A 17,329-nucleotide genomic window follows, 5' to 3' on the forward strand; every position below is an offset into this window, starting at 1 on the left:
GTGTGTGTGTGTGTGTGTGTGTGTGTGTGTGTGTGTGTGTGTGTGTGAAAGAATCCTGTTGTCCACGCCCGCCCCGCTGTGCTCCAATTTCTCCACCCTGGCCCTCTGCTCCAGGGATCCCCCCACCCCTCCATGCCTCGATTGGGCAAGCAGGCAGGCACTGTGTTAGCTCCTCCCAGCCCAGCTCTGCAGGTGGCAGGTGAGTCCCAGGATGGGGGGCGCAAGCAACAGGGGGGAGTAGTGAGCAGGGGGTGGAGCCTGGGAAAGAGGCAGGACCGGGGGCGGAGTCTCAGGGAAGGGGCAGGGGAGCGGCAGGGTGTCTAGTTTTCAGCAGTTAGAAAGTTGGCGACCCTAACCGCAATGTACATCCCACATTGCAGTAATCGGTGCGTGCAATGCTGACCCCATCCTCTGCCCTGTCCCACCCCGCTGCTGACGCAGGATTGTTCCTGACAGTGGATTTTATAGGGCTTCGTGCGGTCCCTTTTAAAATGACTCCGGCGACTGAGCTTATGACTGGTCAAAAACTCATCAAAACATTTTTCTGTCAAAAAATGCCATTTTGGTTAAATTGATTTTTTTTTTACACAAACTTGAATCCATGACAATGACATTTCATAATGAAAACGTTTGGAAAAAATCATTTTGAAAATGACAGAATGTCTCGTTTTGACATTTTCCGACCAGAACGTTTCCATTTCTCTTTTCAAAGGGACTTTTAGTTCAAAATGTGCTCTATTTTATGGTTTTTAAAATTAAAAATTTTGGAAATTGAAACCAAACATTTTGATTGACCTACAATGAACCTTTCTGGGGACTTCTGTTTTGTGAAAATGTCCAAATTTTGGCTTTTTGTCCCAATTTGGGAAGCCTTTCCCCCCCCCGCATCTCGAAATTTTTTGCAGGATGGACAATCCATTTTCCAACCTGCTCTACTTAAAACATGTCCTCCTGGGGCAGTGCATATAGACACTGCCTCTTGCTCAGAGAATATTCTAAAGTGAAGAATATAGCCCAGCATGACTGGCACAGAATTGCCTAGCTCATGCCCTTTTCGGTGGCTAAAAAGAGGAATTTTCAGTGTGCAGAGCTGTCTTTCTGTTAAAGACAAAGAGTGAAAAAAAAATATAAAGAAGATAATTTTTTCTAAAATCCCATTCAAATGATACTTTCTATATTCTTAGAAAATTACCATTCACCCACACTTTAACAGCCCAAGGCAATAATTATGGAGCTCCCACTTTCTTTGGAAATAAAGTAATATATTAATCATTGCGAAACCCTTTAGGTACTTATTTGCTTTTGTAGTTCAGGAAATAGAAATCATTTCTTTCTGGTTATTTATTACACAAAATTTCTCTATGAATGCAGCAAAGTACATGCATTCTTTGCAAACGCTGAGTGTTTTTTCCTTTTAGTTGATGTTGGCTAGTGCGGTGCTAATGCAATAGCCGACATCTTGACCAATACAAGGAATCAAATTGAAGATTTTTTGAATTAAACATGAGTCACTAAAGCTTGAGGTAAAGTGGCATGGTCTGTAACAGACCCACATCCTCTGCAGAGTGGGGACACGTAACTAAAGCTAAGAAAATAACGGATTTGTCCATTCAGGGGCTGAACCGAAAAATCTGGAAAAAAATCCAGTTTGATTTGAACCAATGCCTTTTTGTTGTTGTTATTGAAGCATAAAATGTTTCAGACAATTCAAAGCAATTTGGGGGGACGGCGAGGGGGAAGGGCTATTGTTTTGATTCAGCCATTGGATGTGTGTGTTTTAACTGGCCAAATTTGAAATTGAAATGCGATTTTGATTCAAAAAGTCAAGCTAAAATGTTTGGAATCTTCCAACAATTTCCCCCCAACCAAAATCATTTGTCAGATTCAACCAGATTTTAGCAAATAGTTTGGGGGCCCGAAAAAAAGCATTTTTTTTGGTGCAAAAAAAATTAATTGCAATTTTTTGGCCCAGCTCTTCACGTCACACATGATATTCACCAGGCTATGCTAATGTGTGAAGTGGCATTACTAGTTCTGAAATAGCCCTCTAACGTTTCAAAATTCAGAACACATCCGGGGAACGAGGGAAGCGCTTTTCAAACTGGCAGATATGTGGCCACAGGAATAACCCAGTTTGCCATTTCAGGGCCAGTTCCTACATATAAATTGGCACAGTTCCACCAACTTCCACTAGGCGAGGATCTAGCAAAACCCTCAGACCCGGGTTGGAAGGGACATCAGGAGGTCATCTAGTCCAACCCCCTGCTCAAAGCAGGTCCAATCTCCAAACAGATTTTTGCCCCAGATCCCTAAAATGCCCCCTCAGGGATTGAACTCACAACCCTGGGTTTAGCAAGCCAATGCTCAAACCACTGAGCTATGCCTGACCTTAGCACACTGTGGGTTCTACCAGAAACATATCAATACATAACAGTAATAAATGACAATGGGGACAGCCAATTACAGTGAAAGTCAACACGTAGAGGTGACAATGGAAACTGTCTCCAAGTCTCTGCCACAGGAGTGTCAGATGGCCTAGAAACGGCCGCTGAGTGATGTCTGCATGGTTTGTACCGAGACGAGCTGCCGAGCGGAAAATCATTTTGTGATGTACTCTGGTGGAAGAATGACATGTTGGGAAACTTATGTGCTGACATATCTGGTAGAACGGAGGCACAGATATTGTTCAAAAAGGGAGTCTCTCCCCAGCCACTAAGAGTATATTGACACATCCTGTGGCAGCCCACAGCAGCAAACCTCTAAGCCCAGACAGACCTGGGCACGTGCTACGGTGCGAGACAGCACTTTTAAGTTGCATCTCAGACTGGAGTTCAGCCTCTGAAACCCACCGTCTCCCGAGGCTGCAGAGCCCCGAGCGGTAGCCAGAGCTGCAACACCTCTATGGCTCAGTAGCATGAGCCCTACAAGCCCAAGTCTGTCAACCTGGGCTCTCAGGCTCACTTCCGTGGGCTGTGTAAACGTACCTTTTGTACAACGGGGCCCTGGCATTGTTCTTTAAAGAGGAGGTGCCCATCTTTCCACATAACGGTGCTGGGAATGGCCCCAAATCCTAGCTCTGATGTTACCCAGGATGACTGGGGGTGAAGAACTTGCATTGGTCAAGCAGATCAGATGGTTCTCTTGGGTCATTGCGTATAGAGCGTGGGCTGGGTTCAAGGGAAGGTGTAAGAGGGGATGTGGAAGACGTTGTGGTTTACTAGGTGGGGAAGAGGGGTCAGATGTCTCAGTCTCCCATTGGGGAAAAGGCAGGAAGTGGATAAGGCCCCAGATCACCAGCGTACCCAGAGTGAGCCACACAAGAGGGAGAGGTTAGACATAACCGGCCATACAGCAGTACTCACAAACTGCGACTTATCCGCTGGAGGGGCCTCGGTAATGGACATGAGGTCTTCTTCAGACAGATGCTCCATCTCCTCCAGAGCCGACCCGGAGTACAGGACCGCGTCCTTCACAAAGATGCTGACCGCTCTCAGCATGAAGGAGACAAACAGGTGCATGTGGATGTAGTTCCTTGTGCAGTGCAAACGCCTGGAAGTGGGGAGGGAAGACACAGGATTGGAACGGTTTAGACATCCAACTGGGCCTAGTCAAGCTCAGCTGTGCTTCCTAATGGCACCGTGGGGTCGAATGATTCTGCACAGTGCTGATACCCCAGCACACCTCTTCTCTCAGGAATGCCGTGCCCCTGCAGTGACCCAAAGCTACAGCCACAGTCCCATTGCAGTGCAAATTCACCCCTGGGGTAACCCAGGGGACTGGTTGGAGGCTGAACAAAAGCCACCGAGGCAGCTGACCTTGCAGTCGGGTGGGATAGCAAGACTAAAGTATGGGGGATGGGTTTAAAGGTCCCTGAGATGTCACACTCAATTATATACCCTGCAGGTAAGATGTAAAATTAAGGCCCAAGAGAATTGTGGTCATTTGTGGCACAGGGTTGTTTGTCCCTGTGTTAATAATTACATCCTATCTGGCTAGATTCCCTCTTCAGCGTCAATTAGATCTAATATTCTACTTCCCTTCCTGTTGTGTAGTGTTTTTTTGTTTTTTTGTTTTTTACCTATTGGGGTCCAGGAAGTGGGCGGGCGTAAGCTAAAGGGTCCCCCCCCCAGACTAAGGGGAGGATCCACAAGTGGCCAGGGCTTCCTTCAGCCGGGGCGCTTGCCACTCGGCCCCTCCCGCCACACCGCCTGCCGGGAGGGCTCCACGCCGCTCCCGCCTGCAGGTGAATTGAAGGTCAGCGGGGAGGGAAGGACGCGGGCTGCCGGGCTTGCTGCAGACCTGGCACCGGCTGGGGCAGACGGAGCGCGCAGCCCGCTTCCAGCAGGGTGCTCCCCTCCTCCGCGCTGCCGCCCCCTACAGGGCAGCCGGAGCAGTGAACCAAAAAAAAAAAGGCGGCCGTGCCGCCCTAGGATTGGGCGAAATGCCGCCCCTTACAATCTGCCGCCCCAAGCACCAGCTTGCTCGGCTGGTGCCTGAAGCCTGCCCTGGTGACAGCCCAAGGGGTGGCCCAGAATCAGTACTCGGGATTTCTGGGTTCCCTGCCCAGTGCCCGCTCTGGGTGCAGGTTACAGCAGTCTGTTGGCTGCTCTAAATTATACCAGCTGGCTGTGCTCCTCAAAGGCTGGGGATGGTGCAGTTTCCTTGCCCAGGTGAGGTTGCAGGAAGATGGGCCAATTCCAGGGGCAGGTAAGGCTTCTAAGGCGCGCCGGACTGCTGTGCTACTCAGCTTGATTTAATTATTTGTTTTTGCTCTCTGTGATTGGCCAGTGTTGCTCCAATAATTAGCCAGCCACTTTGTTTCGCTCCGCCCCATGAGCAAAACGGCTATGGCCTCTCCTGGCAGGGACAAGGTGTAGGATCCAGCTCTGTGGCCCCCCCTGCTGGGACAATCCCTACCTTGGTGCTTACAGTCTATTTCTGCTTCCTGTGCACCACAAGGGGACCAAAGAATCAGCGCCATTGCTTCCATGTGCTCCATTCAGCTCGTATACCTTTCACAGACAGAGGCACTGGGTCTTGAGCTCTGTCTGCCTGCTGTGATTACATCAGGATTTGGGGGGGTTCTACCCAACCCCAAGAGGTTTGTTTGAATGGCACCACACACAACCCAACCAGTAAATATTAGAACAACCCCTGTGTCTGATAGATGAAACACACACACAAAAGGAGGAGCTTTGTTATTGACAAAAACCTACGTCTCCTCCCGTCCACTCCAGGTGACCTGTGTGATTAAACTGATACACCCCCCCCCCAAAAGGAAAAACAGAGCCGCCTACCTGAAGTATCCCAAGATAAGGACAGCAACTGTCAGGGATCCCAGAGAGATGGAGTATCCAACAGTATAAATCAAATAGAGGCGATAAAAGACCTCCTGCAGCACAAATGATGAGGGGGAAAAACAGTACTAAATTAGAATGAATTCTGCTTTACTGTAACCCAACCATACTAGCAGCATAAAGATTCAGGCTCTTTTGTCTGCTGAGAACAGAAACACAAAGGTCAAAGAAGCAGTGAGAGCTTATGGGAACAGGATATCATGGGGTCTTCTGAGTACATGGACAGCATGCAAAGTGCTACACCTATTTCCTAGTGAACTAAAGTTACTGTGAATTTTGCAGGAGAGTCATGATTTATGTGGGTGTGTCAAACTGGACTTATGCAGCATCTTTCAGCCCCAAAGATCCCAAAGTGGATTGAAAACTGTTGGACAAATCCTGACGTCCTTTGTTGGCTCTTACTCAGGCAAAACTCCCATTGATTTCATTATGATTTTTGCCTGACTAAGGACGTGTAGGATTTAGCCCACAGGATATGCAGCACCACTGACATGCAACCAGCTCTGGGGTGGAGGGCATCAGCACATAACACAAAGATGCATGGAGGAGAAATTTGGCCTAGGGATGCTAAGAGAAAGCACCTGTTCTTCCAGAAGTGCCTAAGGATCGTTATTGTCCATGCAAGACTTTGGTTTGCAAAGTCTCATCAGAAAGGCCTCCTTGCTTTAGACTGCATCAATCTCTAGAGATCAATCTTGCATTAAGGGTACAGACTAGATACTTAAGAGGTCTTTTTCACCTCCAATTTCTAAGTCACAGCTTCAAGGAACCTTCTCTTGCAGGGAGTCTCCATTCTCCCAAGGAAGGAACAGATCTGTCGCAGGTTTGAATATCAGCTTTAGCAGGGTTAAAACATCTACCAACATGACAGATCATCATTTCGTCTTCGGAACAGAGAAATAAACTCAGGAAGAAACCAACCAATTCAGCATTTTTCTTCCTCCTCCCTCCCCCGCCCCGGAGTTTCATTAACATTAGTAACGCTGGGCTCAGAATGACAGTTCTGATTTTGATCTGGGGCTAGAAATGCCACACTAGAATGCTAACCTCAAGCCCTATTGCATCAGAATACCCAGCCCTGGGAACATGTCCTTGTGGTTTCCTCCGGCGGAGTGCTGGGCTTGCCAATGTTCTTTTTTTGTTTTTCAAGCAGTGGTTGCAGGAGGCAAGCAATACGGGGCTTAACTTGCTTCTCCCCCAAGGAAGCTGGGTATGCTGGCTGTGCTGAAACATGTGCTTGCATCCACCGCAATGGCTTGTGCTCCAAGACGGGATCGTGGTGGCGAAGAACTACTACGCCAGGCAAGCAGACCAAAATCCTTTCTCCTTCCCCATTCAGAATTTTAAGTGGAAACACCCACGTCCCCATCAAACAATGGCTGCATTGTAGCAGCTCTGAGTGTGCTACCGAAAGGGACCTTCTGATTGGCCAGTAGATGTTCTAAAGCGCATGGTTAATTTTTCTGTTTAAGCATGTGGGGCCCTCCTTTGAAATGATGGTGACACAAAGGTGCCGAACACACATGCATGCATGCGCGCACACACACACACACGCACATACACACACACACACACGCATAAACATGTGCACACACTTGCAAGCATAGGAAACAAAATGAAGTTCAGGTAACACAGAGGCATCATGGGAAAACAGATTGCTAGGCTCACAGACATGTAGGAAGAGACCTGTTGGATCATGGGAGCTGTTCCCTTGCCGGGCAGAATACAGTCCCCTAACTGAGTGCTGAAACGTGGCGGTGGGAGGCGGGGATACACTGCCCCAGAGGCAGCTCCCAGAACCACCCTCACTGATTTAAGCCAGATGCTCGCAGGACCCTGCTCAGCATGGCCTATGAAAGGGCACAGTGCACTTGGGGAGAGGCTGGTGCATCCCCATCCTTTGCTCCTCCCCATCCCATAACTAGCTTGCCGCAGTCCTTGTGCTCGGGGAGTGCAAGGACCGGCGTTCCTGTAATGGGGACAGATTTTGAGGCCCCCCACCCTCCTATTCACAGCCTAGCCCAAGTCCCAGTTCAGTTTGCTACCCACTAGGCCATCCTTCCCCTCTGTACAATACACTAGGCTCTTTCCCTGGTGCTCGCTCTATCCGACTCAGAACACGCCTTTAACAGATCAGCTTAGCGTCGCTAACCCCAGCCACCTGACACTCACGAGTCGTGTCCCTCCAAATCACGAGACTGGTTTAAAAGAATCACCAGGGTTTTAAAAATAATAAACGTGAGGTTCTGTTTAGTTGCCTCCTGGTTTGTGCCTTTGTGTTTTCAAGCTCTTCTCCATAATCATCATGGCTACAAACTTAGCCTTTTTTCAAAATAAAAGCCAAGAGTCTCACCTAATCACCTGACTCCAGGAGCTGGAGCTTTCAGAAAAGCCTCAGATATTGTGATCAAAGGGCAATGGTCTGGGAAAGGCCAGCTCTCAAGGATGGTAGATCCCAGCCCAGAGCTCGAGAAGCAGTGGCTCGCATTGTGGCATTTGATCTGGCATTTATTTGGCCACGAAAGCAGTTTCACATCCATGGTTATGTTCTTGCACCCCGGGCCATGCCATGTTTGTCTTCACAAAACAGACGTTGCTCTCCTCCCTTGCCTAAGAGCTGGGTGGTGATGGCAGGATGGAGATCGGGTGGGTAGGGGAAACATTGTGTTCCCCTGGCCACACTGGTGCGCTTGTTTCAAATGAAACTCTGCCTTGGCCACACCTAATTAGTACACTGCTGCAGGCACGGCCAAAGCAAGCCTGCCTCAGCCAGTGCCCGCATGGAGAGGGGATTGGGTACCTTGGCATCACCCAGACGACTGTCTTCCAAGGCGGAATAGCAAAGTCCGGAGGGCATTTGGGTGTGCATTCAAATGGGGCAGATCCCAGGCTGCTGGCTTTGATGGGCTCCTGTCCACTTCCCCCAGCAGCAACGCATCCTGCTGTGTGTTATCCCAGGAGGGGGAGATGTGGAATTGCGGCACGCCCTGGCCCCATCTCTACCTGCCCCCCTGCCGCTGCCTCCACTGGCTCCTGCCAATGCCTGATCTTCTTTCCAGCAAGTGAGCTCTAATGTAGCCCTGTACCTGGGCTCTGTCCTCTGGCAAGAGAGGATGGGCATGGTTCTACCCGTGAGATCTTCCCTCCACTTAGCTGTGCCAGGCATGGCTGTATCTTGGGGACATCCTCCCAGGAGAAAGTCAGGGCTCTTTCCTTGTTGTCAGCTGACACTGCTCCTCCTTGAGCCAGCTTTTGTACTCAGATTTCCAAAAAGCCTTTGACAAGGTCCCTCACCAAAGGCTCTTAAGTAAAGTAAGTTGTCATGGGATAAAAGGGAAGGTCCTTTCATGGATTGAGAACTGGTTAAAAGACAGGGAATAAAGGGTAGGAATTAATGGTAAATTCTCAGAATGGAGAGAGGTAACTAGTGGTGTTCCCCAAGGGTCAGTCCTCGGACCAATCCTATTCAACTTATTTATAAATGATCTGGAGAAAGGGGTAAACAGTGAGGTGGCAAAGTTTGCAGATGATACTAAACTGCTCAAGATAGTTAAGACCAAAGCAGACTGTGATGAACTTCAAAAAGATCTCACAAAACTAAGTGATTGGGCAACAAAATGGCAAATGAAATTTAATGTGGATAAATGTAAAGTAATGCACATTGGAAAAAATAACCCCAACTATACATACAATATGATGGGGGCTAATTTAACTACAACAAGTCAGGAAAAAGATCTTGGAGTCATCGTGGATAGTTCTCTGAAGATGTCCGTGCAGTGTGCAGAGGCGGTCAAAAAAGCAAACAGGATGTTAGGGATCATTAAAAAGAGGATAGAGAATAAGACTGAGAATATATTATTGCCCTTATGTAAATCCATGGTACGCCCACATCTCGAATACTGCGTACAGATGTGGTCTCCTCGTCTCAAAAAAGATATACTGGCACTAGAAAAGGTTCAGAAAAGGGCAACTAAAATGATTAGGGGTTTGGAACGGGTCCCATATGAGGAGAGATTAAAGAGGCTAGGACTCTTCAGCTTGGAAAAGAGGAGACTAAGGGGGGATATGATAGAGGTATATAAAATCATGAGTGATGTGGAGAAAGTGGATAAGGAAAAGTTATTTACTTATTCCCATAATACAAGAACTAGGGGCCACCAAATGAAATTAATAGGCAGCAGGTTTAAAACAAATACAAGGAAGTTCTTCTTCACGCAGCGCACAGTCAACTTGTGGAACTCCTTACCTGAGGAGGTTGTGAAGGCTAGGACTAGAACAGCGTTTAAAAGAGAACTGGATAAATTCATGGTGGTTAAGTCCATTAATGGCTATTAGCCAGGATGGGTAAGGAAGGGTGTCCCTAGCCTCTGTCTGTCAGAGGATGGAGATGGACGGCAGGAGAGAGATCACTTGATCATTGCCTGTTGGTCCACTCCCTCTGGGGCCCCTGGCATTGGCCACTGTCGGTAGACAGGATACTGGGCTAGATGGATCTTTGGTCTGACATGGTACGGCCCTTCTTATGTTCTTATGTTATGTTCTTCCAGTCTGGACCCTGCCTCTCCTGCCCGGCCTGGGAGCCATTCCTTCTGCAGCAGTTTCCTACCACCCAGCGCCAAGCCACGCTGGTGCAGCCAGTGCCAAAGCCACGGTCAGGTCTCTTCTCTTGCAGGAGGTAACCTGCATGAGCCCAACGCCCGGGCAGTGCATGGGGAGCGGTGGATCAAGGCTCTGCCCACCTGGAGTAGCTGCTTTGCTGAGGCCGCTTTCCCTACCGCCCTGCGAGCCGCCACGTGGGAGTCTGAGGATGTCTCACATTGCTTTATGCTCCTGTACGGTGCATAACACCGGTCACAACGAAGAGACACCAAGCCACTAAACATCACCGCCCATTGTGCCCTGTCTTCCAATGGAACGCCAAGAGCAGGCATCTGGAGCATCTGGTGCGGGATAGATGGGAGGGCATGACTAGTGTTCCAGGAGGTCTCCATTTTTAGGATGCCCAACTGCAGTTGCCGTGAAGAGGCCTGATTCTCAAAGAGCAGGTGCTCGGTGCTTTCTGAAGCAGGCCCCTTCGAGGTGCCTCAGTCCAAGGCCCTACAATCACAAGTCGCGGGTGTGAATTTAGGCCAGGATCCCCTTATATCCGCCTGTGAGATATTCAGCTCTAGGAGCCCAGAGTGGAGGAATGATTCCACCTGGCCACGCCCTTAGACAGCTCTCCAAGGGATCGGTCAAGAAGAGGAAATGGATCCAACCGTCTTTAAGGAGTTGTGTAAGACGGGATGGTTATGATAAAGGGTGAGCTCAATAAGGGTTTCCTGGCCCATATATCTACAGACTCAGTTAAAGCTGCTGATTCAGAGGTCGTTAATTACATGCTTAAAACTAGTGAGGACTGCCTTTGACTGCCACAAATGCCAACCCATGCCAGTGAAATGCTGTCACTGTTCCTAGCCATTTTTTTAATATTAAAAAAAAAAAAGATACTTAATTGGCCCCGGGGGACATTTTCAAACAGCAGCTAATTGCCCAACTCCCACGGACAGTCCATGGGAGTCAGGAACTGCCTCTCTCCCCCACAGTCCTGAGACCCCTCTTGCCCCATGGATTTGGATAGGAGTTGTGCATACTTGGCACCTTCCAGATCAGACCATCTGCTACATAGGGATTTAGGAACCAGTCCCCCAGTTTGGTATAAACTAGCATAACTCCACTGCTTTCCATGAAGCTACAGTGATTGACATTAGCTGGGGATCTGGCCCCCCAAGTGTCTGGTTTTAGGTGCCTAAGTTTGAACATTTTGGCCCCTTGCGCGTCAGTCCCCTGATCTGTCAAATGGGGAGACAGTCCCTCTTCGCAGGGGCAAGGCTTAATTCGCTAGCACTTGTTAAGTACTTTGAGACACTCAGTTGAAACTTTAGTATACAAATAGCAATGATTAAATCAGTTACATGGGCTATTAAGGTTCCATTTATATGTAAGCAGAGTCAGGATGAGCTCTACCCTGACATCTGGTGGTGAATTACGGCGAGTGTGGAAAAGAACTCCAGGGGCTGATCTTATTTGCATAGGCACACCCACTCGCCTGGCAGGAAACACAGCAACTGAAAGTGGTTACTTTGGCTGGTGTGGGATCCCCAGTTTCTCTATTATTGGGGCAGGAAGAATAAAGTTTTGTTACCCTGATTCTGTGAATCAAGGCCAGTGGAACTGTTGTATGACAGAAGGACTGAGTGAGTCCTTCACCGTTACCTAAGTAGCACTTGCTTGACAAGGGGCATGGGTTACAAAACCCAGTGAATTGAGAGAGGATGGGGACAGGTATTTGTACCTGATGGGGTGGGCCCCCTCTGAGGGTTTGAAACACCAATTGCACCACCTCCTCTCTCCACTGTTGAATGTCAGAGCTAACTTTGATTCCCGTAGGAGTCTAGTTACAGGCTGCTGAGCTGAATTCACTTTGGGCCAATGGTGCACCAGCACTGGGGCTCCCCTACTATGTACTATGAGCTGAAAGCGCTAAGAGCTGAAATCACAAAAGAGCTGATGTTATTAAGAGCTGAGATCACTGAGTGCTGTGTTAACTAGTGGGGGAGCCTGAAGCTATATTGCTCAGCAGCTGACGGAGCAATTTGTGGGGACGACTGGAGGAGCAGCGAGCGGCGTGGAGACTTGCGGGGCCGGTTGGAGTGGCCCAAGGAACGGCGAGCGGAGCTGTTTGCGGGGACGGCTGGAACGGCTCACAGGTCGGTGAGCGGAGCGGAGCGGAGTGGCTTGTAGAGCGGAGCAGTTCGTGGGATGGCAGGAAAGTGGACTGGCTCGTGGTAAAGGCTGTGGCGGAACCCCCACGGAGAAACAGACGGCTGGCCAGCCTCGGATCACGTAAGGTGCCCCTTAACACCCTGCGTGCCCCCCCCTTTTACTCTGGGGCTGCACGGATCAGGGACAGAGACTTTGGGGGTTGTTGGACTTTTGGGACTTTGGGTGGTTGCTGGACCCAAGAGACTTTGGGGGTGTTGGACTTTGGGGACTCTGGGTGATTTTTGGGTTGCTGGATTCAAGAACCAAAGGGAAAGGACACAGCCCAATTTGCTGGGGTGGGTTTTGCTCATGGTTTGTGTTATGAATCCTGTTTGTGGTGTTTTTCCAATTTTATGCTGATGTCGTTTACCTCAGGTTATTAAACATTTTCTGCTACACTCAGACTCTGTGCTTGCGAGAGGGGAAGTATTGCCTCTTAGAGGTACCCAGGGGGGTGGTATGTAATTGTCCCAGGTCACTGGGTGGGGGCTCGAGCCGGTTTTGCATTGTGTTATTGAAACGGAACCCCTAGATACAGAACCCGGCCCTTGTTGCTGCCAACTAGATGGGCAGAAGGGTTACATATACATGCTTAATAAATAATAATAGCGCATAAGAACAGCCACACTGGGTCAGACCAATGTCCATACTAGCCCAGTATCCTGTCTTCTGACAGTGGCCAGTGTCAGATGCTTCAGACGCAATTTATCAAGTGATCTTCTGTGGTCCAGTCCCATCATCCAGCAGTCAGAGATTTAGAGACACCCAAAGCATGGGGTTGTGTCCCTGACCATCTTGGCTAATAGTCTGTCCTGTCCTCCATGAACTTATCTCATTCTTTTTTGAACTCAGTTATACTTTTGGCCTTCACAACATCCCCATACAGCTCTTTCCCTCCATAGATCTCAAAGCACTTTGAAAAGACAGTCAGTATCATTATCCCCATTTTACAGTTGAGCAAACTGAGGCCTGGAGCGGGGAAGTGACTTGTCCAGGGTCACCCAACAGGCCAGTGACAGAACTGGGAATAGAACCCAGGTCTCCTGAGTCCCACTCTCATTCCACTGGGCCACACTGCCTCTCCTATGACCAATAGATGTTCTCAGCATGTTCCAGACACAAGAGGCATGTGTTATAGACCATCAGCACATCATTAGAAGGTGCTATGGTGGCCCTATGACATGTATTGAGCTGTTGGACTGAATTGATTAACCATTTATTAAAACATCTATTCATCATGTATTAACCGTATACAACCAGCACTGGAATATGAAGTGTGGCTGTGAAATCTGTAACACCTGTGTATTAGTACCTCTAGTTCAGCCACTTCGCAGGCCATACAAATCATGCCATTGTCGAGAAGATACCAAGGAGCTCCAAAGCTCCGGGCTGGAAAACAACTTTGCTTTAAACAATGCGGTTTGGATAAAGCAGCCCTGGCACGCTCTCCTCTTTTCCCATCGTGCCTGGCATGGGACTCCGATTTCCTTGGGAGCAGAGAAGCCACCACGTTATAAACAAGCGGCTATGGATGAAGACAGGGTTGGCTGGGATATGGTTATGCCCTCTGATGGACCACGTTGCTGAGATGGTGTTGCCAGGCAGAACTGAACCCATGATGCTGGTCCGCACTGTTTCCCTTCCCCACGGCTTCAGGGGTTTTTTTAGGGAGGGTTTGTCCTTCCTAAAGAAGCCGGGCCTGGGATAACAGCGTTTGCAGAGGAGGGAATCTGGCGGGACACAAGGCCCATTTGCGTTTGGTTACTGGGTGGAAGATCCCTGCGTTGCTGTCAACAGGCCCACATTTGAAAGTGATCATGTGCCAGGTGCCATTGCTACTCTCCTAGGCGAAACTGAAAGTGATCATATGCTACCTACTGCTGCCACCCCGCTGGGCGAAAGTGAACATGCCTGTCTCCAGGGCGAGACTGACGTGTGCCAGGGTGAATGCATCAGTGCTGGAGTTGCTACCGATGCATGCTAGCGTGAAAGGGAAAGTGCCCATATCCAAGGTGCTACGGATGGGCACCAGCGTGGAAGTGAGAGTGCCCCAGGTACGACCAGCACCCGGGGTCAAGTGAAAGCATCCGACGTGCTAGCCACGCACATCCTGACACGAGGTTGCGGGACCTCAGAGATGGGTCTGTCTCGCCGTTAACGATGAAACAACCAAATTGCACCAGGCAGAGCCCAGGTTCTCTGACCACACTGGGTGCATCGAGGGACTAGCGCCGGCTGGGCTGTGAATCTGACTCCCCGAGTTCCTTGAAACACCAGATGGAAAGTAAACAAAACGGAGCCGGATGGCCAGGGTGCTCGGGCTGGAAGCCAGAGATCTCTCAGCCCGTGGGGCTGGAGTGAGCAGGCTGCCTGTGACTAGAGACACACAGATCCTGCGTTCAGCTCCTGTGCGGCTCCTTTATGGCCACCGGCTGAATGAAGGGTTATCTCAGCTCTTAAAGACAGAGCATTAGCATAAAGAGACACAAGTTCACTGAGTCGGGGCAGCTTTCAGCACAGCCCCAGAGGGCTCCCCGAAATCCCTTCGGACCTCCATGATCATGCCACTAGGACACCTCTTTAAGAAGCTCCCTCCTCTCACTTGCCAAACTCCCAGGATCCCTTCTTCCTATGGGCCTGTCAAAGAGTTCCCCTAGGTTTTTCTCCCAGATGGCGGGAGTCCCTGGCCAAGCCCAGTTATCGACATAGGGTGGCTTAGAGTCAATTTCAAGCTCCTTGAATATGGGACGCCGCCCTTTGCAGACCTTCTTACATCTCTTCCGATGGGGGATCAAAAGGAAAATAAACGTCCCAACGCATCCGAGAACAACGTCTTCCTGGAGCCAACTCAAAGGGGAAAGACAGCAATACATTCTTATTTCATGGCGGTCTGTGTCGCGATTTTCTAGGCGTCCTTCCAGCAGGGTAGATGCCTTGGGCTCACCCTGGGAGTTGGCCACACTTCCCGTAGGGTTGGGGATCTCCTGGATGGGAGTCCTCCCTGCAGCTGCAGGAGTCGTTCCAGCCGTTTCCTGATTGGGGTGATCGCTCTCCCCACAGCTCACTGCAGTTTCCTCCTTTTTAAAGGCTTCCTCCCTACCATATGGGATTGACAGGGCCGGAGAGGTGGGGCAAGCCCAGCACACAGGGCCTCTCTGGCCTCTTCCGCAGCAGCGTGGGGTCTACACGCTCCGTCGCGGATCTGCCCTCTCCCAAGAGATCTGTCCTCATCCCGAGTTGGCCGCTCCCGGCACATTAGTGGGACATGTGGGGAAACTTTATCTGCAGCCAGTGGCAGCCCACTACCTGATCTGCAACTAAACAGAGGGCATCAGTCTCCGGGCTGTCAATCCAGCACCTTTCACCAGCACTCAGATTCCCCTTTGAAACAATGCTGAAGCAATTGCTTCACTGGACAGTTAGGAGCTGTTAATCCTCCTTGCATTGATTGTTTTAGCACGCTTTGCTAATTTCAAAAAGATCAGGTGCTTCGCTGCTCTAAGTGAAATAATCCAATTTGTATCATCCAGGGCAAGGGAAAGAGACGCAAATCTTCTCCACCCTCCTCTGTATGCTGCTTTGGCCAGCCATATAATTAGCCCACGGTAGCTAAAATGAGAAGACAGAGAACCGAAACAAATACCTATCTAAAGAGAGAGAGACAGGGAGGTTTTTCCAACACTTTCTAGTGTTTGGTTCCCATTGGCTATGTTTGTCCATCTGTCTCTCTCTAAATCTCCCAACAACCTCGGCGGATGATTGCTGGTTAAGTGCAGCTGTTACCGATGACACAAAAATGCTGTTCTCCCAGTGGGGAAAAAATAATAATAGAAAACACGACTCTCTTTGTAGAGATGACGAGTCTGTCTTGGCAGAATCCATCTGCCTGACCACTATACTTAGAGAACCAGTCGAAGGAGGCGTTACTATTACCAGTTCTGCAGACTCAATGGAGGGTGTGAAAGACTGGAGGGCTATATTGACATTGTGACATTCTGTACCTTGGGGGAGCACCCTGTAACCCCCATGTTTCTCATTTATATATAATTGTGATCTTGCATATAAAGCAGGCCGTGTGAGGTATCAGGGGAAAGGTTCTGATCTGCTGAAAGTCATTTCTCTATCCGTATAGGTATATCATTACTGATTATGAAGTTATGAGAATCGTGTTATATGGTTGTTACTAAAACATGCTGTAAGTGGGGGAATCAGCCAGATATTCGCTCCCCAGAGGCAACAGCAAGGAAAGTAGCCAACGCCCAGGCAGGGTGTCAAACAACCCATCAACAGCCATTGTCCAGCAAGGGAGCTACAATGCAATGACTCACCTGCATGGGGCCACACCAGGGGAATTGCCCAAGCTTGCCTGGAGACTCAGTAATGCCCCCCAGACATGCCTGGATGTGTATTCCCCAAGCACATGGGATTGAGGGTATAAAACAGAACACAGGGGCCCCATGCGTCGTCTTTCTCCTGCCCCCAACCATGCCGCAAGCAACAAGGACACTGAGAAGACTTAAGCAGAGGAGACTGGCCCAGATTTCAAGGGTGAAATTGTGTCCTATGAACTCCGTTATCCAGTGGAATAAGAAAAACTGCTTAATCTAGAAATTGCCCAGTCTAATAGGGTTGAGAGTTTAGACTGCGTGTTTATATTTTCTTTTCTTTGGGTAACGAACTCTGACTTTTTGCCTATGACTTATAATCACTTAAAATCTATCTTTTGTACTCAATACATTTAACTGTTTATCTTTACCAGTGACTTTGCCTGGAGTGTTTGGTAATCTGCTCAGGTCTGCAAAGGCTGGTGTATGTCCACTTTCCACCGATGAAGTGGTGAACCAATTAATACATTTGCATTGCCCAGCTTTGAGCAGGGCAAGACGGTATATTCCTGTGGTACAAGGCTGGGAGCTGGGGGGATTTGGCTCCGGTGCCTTTCCCTGTGCGATTCATGAGTGGCTCTGGGAGCATTCATGCAATCGAGCTGGGTGTGGGGCTCCATATGTGGTTGTGCTGAGTGATAACAGCACCTGGAGGGGTTTGCTGCTGGTCACTAGCAAGGCATTGTGAGAGACAGCCCAGACTGGAGAGAGTTCAGGGGCACAGAGGTCCCACAGCCCCAAGTTGCACCCTGGAGATCCTGTCACAACAGTCTTATAATCGCC

General features: G+C 49.3%; 1 protein-coding gene across 1 annotated transcript in view; it reads right to left on the bottom strand.

Moving 5' to 3' along the window:
- PTH1R (parathyroid hormone 1 receptor) overlaps positions 1-17,329 on the bottom strand; it is a 175,081-nt gene that overhangs the window by 33,465 nt on the left and 124,287 nt on the right. The window contains exons 6-7 of the mRNA XM_026652120.2: positions 5,298-5,392; positions 3,363-3,549 (exon numbers count right to left, since the gene is read on the bottom strand). Coding sequence (XP_026507905.1) covers positions 3,363-3,549; positions 5,298-5,392 — 282 coding nt within the window. The remainder of the gene's footprint in view (positions 1-3,362; positions 3,550-5,297; positions 5,393-17,329) is intronic.

The sequence above is a fragment of the Terrapene carolina genome, unplaced genomic scaffold (assembly GCF_002925995.2).
Source record: "Terrapene carolina triunguis isolate 2854851 unplaced genomic scaffold, T_m_triunguis-2.0 Scaffold111, whole genome shotgun sequence".
In the NCBI taxonomy this organism is placed as follows: domain Eukaryota; kingdom Metazoa; phylum Chordata; order Testudines; family Emydidae; genus Terrapene; species Terrapene triunguis.